The sequence below is a fragment of the Triturus cristatus genome, chromosome 12, assembly GCF_964204655.1.
Source record: "Triturus cristatus chromosome 12, aTriCri1.1, whole genome shotgun sequence".
Classification (NCBI taxonomy): Eukaryota; Metazoa; Chordata; class Amphibia; order Caudata; family Salamandridae; genus Triturus; species Triturus cristatus.
Genome location: NC_140595.1, coordinates 695,875,790 through 695,881,789, shown reverse-complemented (window position 1 = coordinate 695,881,789; position 6,000 = coordinate 695,875,790). Strand labels below are relative to the sequence as shown.

At 44.6% G+C, this 6,000-nt stretch overlaps 1 protein-coding gene across 1 annotated transcript in view; it reads right to left on the bottom strand.

Moving 5' to 3' along the window:
* Positions 1–277: 277 nt before the first annotated feature.
* Positions 278–6,000, bottom strand: part of AP1S1 (adaptor related protein complex 1 subunit sigma 1) — a 73,229-nt gene continuing 67,506 nt past the window's right edge. The window contains exon 5 of the mRNA XM_085638218.1: positions 278–2,310. Within this exon, the coding sequence (XP_085494344.1) occupies positions 2,263–2,310 (48 nt within the window). The 3' untranslated portion in view covers positions 278–2,262. The remainder of the gene's footprint in view (positions 2,311–6,000) is intronic.

The following is a 6,000-nucleotide window of genomic DNA, read 5'->3' as shown; positions in this document are numbered from 1 at the left end:
TATGATAAACACAACTTCCCCAGGAGCACCTCACGGAGTCTCAGTATTGTTAAAGACCCGCAGTCAACTACACATTAGCATGGCCATATGAGATCTTGTTGTCAACAATCACACTGTCCCATGAGAACTGCTGTTCACCAACCTCACTTTCACTTCGGCATTCCCACTGCCCTGTGATGATAATACGCATTTAGCAAGCTCATGTAGATTGTCCTTAAGGACATTTTCTGCCCAATGTGGAATCACTGGCCCATGAAACAGTATATAAGAAAGGGACAACATTTCCAAATACATTTTATTAATGAATAAAGAGGATCCCCAATTTCCCAACACAGCAAAGTTCTCGTCAAAATACAGAACACACACTACATTAAAAAATCTACCTGTCTTTACAAACCATTTTCAATTGCATCAAGGGCAGATGAACCCTTCTATGACAAGGGTGAAGGAACAAATGAAGTGAGCTAAGCCCGTCATAGTTTTCCAGCACGAAGCTTCTCACTCCTGCATTCAGCTGCAGTTATTTAACCATTCTAATCACTGTAACAGAAAGGGTGCTAGGAGGGCAAAACAAATAGGGGCAGCACTGCAGATAAAGGGAAAGCGTTTCTGATAAATGTAAGGGAAGAGTGACAAACAGGATGGGATATCCTCTGCCTGTACTGGTCAGCTTGACTTCGTAGACAGAAAGCCCCAGAGGCTTCTAGAAATAAACTGGACACACTCCTCAAGCCCCAGGTAGAAGTGTGTATGCAGTGAAAGCGAAAGGAGTTTCATGTTACATGCTCTCAAGCTATGTCTAAGCATTGCCTTAGCTATAAATGATCAGAGTACCTGGTCAAAGGGACCATATAAAGGTACGAATACAGAAGCCGATCCACTGACCTGCTCTGGGACCTCCTCTGAAGGGGAGCAACGCTGCAGGGGGACTGGGTGATGAGGGGGAAGGGGGGTTATTATGCATCCCATTCAACTTCTAAACCTGTATAGGATCAAAGGTAATTTTGTGACCTGCTCTAAGATCCTCTGTGCAGCTACAGAATGTGGCAGTGGATGCACACACTGAGGGAATGATGATCCTTTTTCCTGCTCTCAGATTTACGTGTGGGGGCAATGGGTCTGCCTAGAGAACACATAACCAACTTCAGGCTTTACGTGAATGTTCAATCTGAGCACGAATGGCATCAGATGATTTACTCAAAGTATGTAGAAAGGAATGTTGTGGGGCAGGGTTGCTACATGGGGAAGGCTGGGGGTCTTGCACTTCAGATGGCAAGTAAAAATGCAGACAAGGTTCAGATTGGTTGCCTCTTTAATCATGCTCCATGTGAAGGGGCACACAGTGGCTGAATACAAATCTTAGCAGCTTTCCTATATAGTCTATGCAAGTGTACACATGAAGACTTGGGGGACATTCTACAACTTCTTTAGGCAGCTATTGAAGGGGTGTGCAGATCATGTCCATACATTCACAGCCTCCTAAGAAGGTCCCCATAGCAGAAACGGAAGGAGGTTATGTCATTTTTGTGAACAATGTGGGCTGCTGGGAGACCTACGTCCTAGCGTGAGCAGGTTGAGATAATGTGGCTTGGCCCTTGGACTCTCCAAGAAGGGTCACACTGCGGGCTGGTGGAGATCATGTGACTTGGTCCTTTAGGGTTCTTTATGCAGTTCAAGTCCTGCTCCTCAGGCTCCCTGCGATGGTTTGGGCAACTGCTTAGTGTACATCACTTGTGACTTTCTGAGTCCAATCAGAAGTGAAAAATCCCTTGATCTAAGCCCCCTCCATCTCTGCTCCTGGCATGCTCCCATGTCATGTATCAACTAATGCGGCTGCTTAAATCCCTGATACTCACTTATAAAGTTCACAATTCCCTTTTGCTCCCAGAATAAGATGCATAAGCTTGACTCTCACCCTACCATTCAGCATTGTGGAAAATATTGGTCCATATAGTCTTTCCAAGCTCTCTCTAAATTACTACTGTATCCTTGCTCAATAACCTCCCCAATCCCTTCACTCGGGCACACATTTGTTTCTTAGTCAGGAAATTACTTATTTCCAAGTCACATGCATTGTCACTGTTGGTGTACACAGCCAGGTCTATTGTGGTCCGAATAGTGACAAAACTCAAGCAGTGACAGCCGGACAGCGAAGAAGCACACTTGCTGGTCCCAACGAGTGGAGGGAAAGGTGCTGAGTAGAGGGAGAGAGAGACTGAGATTGCTGACGTGGTGATGAAGGCGGCCTGCTGGAAACAGTTGCTATGCAAGTCCCATTTCCTCCAACACACTGCGGGGTGACTCATCCTCCTGCAGCAGAAAGATAAGGCAAAGGAGGGATTTGAGGGACATTAACACAGGATCTGCAGCACCCCCACCATACACATATACACAAACACATTCGCTAACCACTTGCAGATTAGACACGCCTTCCTGCGCTTCCACCTCCTAGAGCTATGAGAAACTTCTGGAATACAATCTTCTTTTCAAAATAAAAAAAAAAACGCCATGGCCTAGAATGCAGCAGTAGAGCAGTTAAGAGATATACTGGTGGAAAGAATTGGCAGTACCTCTAGCTCTGCTTCACTACAACGGACACAGGGTGCAAAAGTCAGGAAAGGAGGGAGCAGCCCCAGATTTGGGAGCACACCCATACATGTCATTTCATAGAACTGGCAGAGATGACTAACATAAAACGACCTTTATCATCACAGACTGGATATTGCCAACTGATGTCAGTGGAGAAAGGAATCTGGGACAAAGTGAGAGACTGTAAGCCTGTCCATTTCCTCTGTGGTCACTGAAGTTAAAAAGCAACACAAAAGCAAAATGAGGCAAAATGCACGAGAGAGGAGGAACTAAACCCAAATTGACAGGTGGCAACAGAAGTAAAGGAGGGAAGCTGGGCCACAAGTGACAAGGAGAGTGCTAGACCGCAAGTAAGAAAGATGTCATGGACCAAACAATGGGAATAACTGTAACCCATGAAACAGAAGGATGTTGTGCGATAAAAGGGAGATGCTAAGAAACAGCAAGAAGTCAAAGGGCCATGGAGCGTTAGGAATGGAGCCCTTGTTAATCAAGGGGTGTCATGGAATGCACAGACTACGAACTAGACAACAGAGAAAAACAACTACAATAGCAACAGAGAAAGTTAGACTAGGACTATATGGTTGATGAGGATGCCAATTTCCAATTTTCAAGTAACAAGTGAAAATCAGCCACCACAGAGAAAACAGATTAGCTTTGAATTAACAATGTGAAACTAAAGGACAAAATGATGTGTGTGACAAATGACAACAGATAAAAGCGAACCCATAAGTCTAAGAGGAGGCATGAAGAAAATGTTACTCACCTGTAGGTACAATAATCCAGAGTAGGTATCATTCAACAACTCACAAGTTATAACCGTTCTCCACCATCAAGATAAAGATCCTTGCTAAATTATCGCATCTGAGAGGCACTTGAACCACAAGCAAAAGGAGTAGCAAGAGAGCAAAAATGAACACAGCAAAAGGTCTAGACGGCAAGCAAAAAAGGAAGGGAACAATACCAAAAGGAGGAAGAAAACAAGTAAATGAGTCAGCAAGAGACAAAATGACAATATCACAAATATAGACAACATGCAACAGAATGAATGAAGCCAAAGACCACATATGGCAGGTAGAAGCTAAATCCCAAGCAACAGAAAGTATGATTGGAAACCAGGAAACATAAAAAAGTCAAAGACTAAAGAAAAGTTGAGAGCAGATAAATAGAAAAGCAAAAGAATAGTGAATAAACGAAAGCAGTAGAGTGTAACTGAGAAAAACAAAAGAGGCGGTAATGTGTAAATCACAGCAGAGAAAAGCAGTATACCAGGCAATAGCCACCCTTAGTAGGGCACAAGTATTGAGCAAGACCATAGAAGGGAGAGTGCTATACTGGATGTAAAGTAGTAGTCAGGGAACATAGGGGAAAAAGCCAGATACTGGGCAATGTGTGGGAGAAGTAAGACGACAGGCAGCAGTGAGGAAGTCCAAGCCGAAAAAGGGGAAAAGGCAAACCACATGCAATAAAAACAGGCAGGGACAACAAAGAAGGGGACACAGCGCTAATTGGGAGAAGATACTAATATCCAGAGACACTAGTACCTATACTCAATAAAGACAGAAGTGAGCAGGTAACAGAACGGACAGCGGGAAAGAACTAGACTACAAGCAAAAAGCAGAATTTAATTCCACTGCTTTAAAAGAACACAGAGTATGATCTCCAAAAACCAAAGAGGAGAGAGAGAGAGATACAAGACCGAAAGAAAAGCTCATGTTTGAGCGTCAAAAATAGGCAGAAACCCTATGCCAGGGAGAGAGTTTACAGGCTACAAAAGGGGGAAGAGATTGAGTTCCGTTCTTTAGTGAAACGTTTCAAAATTGATAGACTTGATGTGGCGTGCTATACAAGTGCTCATTAACAATAAAAACAACAAATGCCACAGAGCAGAGAGGGCACAAATCCAACAAGCATTTGCAATGCAATAGGTCTCGCATTTGTGAGAGTTTAAGATATTGGCATTGTAAATGACAATGCCATTTATCTGTTTTGATAATTAACAGATACATAAAAGGCATTGTCATGTGCAATGCCAATAGCTCAAACTCTTGTAAATGTGAGACCTATTTCATTTAACCCCTTCGGTGCTGTGCGAATTCTCCCGCTATGCGGGAGAATTAATGAGTGGGCGTGTTTCGGATGGCCCCCGGCCGTCCTCAGCACATGCCCACCGTGACTTCGGATGGCCGGGGGCCGCCCTGAGCACCGAAGAGGTTAAAAGAACCGACTGCTATTGTCTCGGGCTGCTTGGAAAGTGAAAGTGCTTCATGCACGCTGAATGTTGCAAGAAAGCATGTCGTGCCTGCAGTAGGAGAAACTCGTTAAAGAAAATAGTGCTTACAGACTAAATAAGACATACCGTGTAACCACAGAAGTAGAAGGGCCAGTCCTCATGGGAGGTTATAAATGAAGACAAGGCAGTACTAAGGAGGGACCAACAAGCCTATTAACGAATCAGAAGCCAGCACTAACAAAGGGCAATTACACAAGTTAATGAAAAATATGGGCGGAGTGTGGGTGAAGCTTCAAGTCCATACTCTAATACAGCATGTCTTTAAGAGCAGCGCATGCGCTGCCCAGGCTCGACCGAAAAAGGGAGCTCCGATGCTGCCATTAGCTTTATTAATGGAATCACTTTACACTACCTGATGACACAGATTTATTGTGTTTGAGTAGTATCGGAAAGTAGTTACCAGCTGAGCTGTGAAGTGTGTTCTTTTTAAAGGCCGGTAACACAGGACCGACAGGGGCTGCAGGGGCCTGTGTTCCCCCCTCCCCACCATCCTGCTCCAAGCAGGATTCAATACAGTGGCTCTATGGTTATAGACACAGACCTCTCAGAGCTTTCAAAACCTACTGGTGAGTTTCCCACGGATTAACTTAATTTGCATTTGTTTAACATTTAAGCAGTGTGTTATTTTATATTTACATACATGAAGGTGAAAGACCCCAAAATGTTACAGAATATTTAGTTTTTTTAGCCACCCCTTTGAACCCGCCCCCATGCTTACTCGCCCCGCCCACATTGTGCACAGCATCACGTCCCTTACTTTCTATAATGGTCTTGGACTGCTGAAGCAGGGTCAGGTGCAGGGATTGTGGGAGTGGGAGAGGATTATAATGGATGGGCAGTCAGGGCAAAGCCGGTCTGTGCTTCTGTCTGGCAGCTGAATCCCTGTGGAAGGCCACAGCCGAAATATGCAGCAGAGCCTGGTTTTCATAGTGACAGCTGGCCCACTGCTTAGGGGATTGTAGGCTATGCATCACACAAACAGGACATGGCCCTAACAAACCCTACGCTGTTGAACACACTGTATGTATGATGTGGGGTGCGTCCCGTGTGCTGAATTCTGTGTGCATGTGTGAGTTCTTCGGCCTGTGTGTGTGAGTGCCAGTGAGACAGAAAGTGTG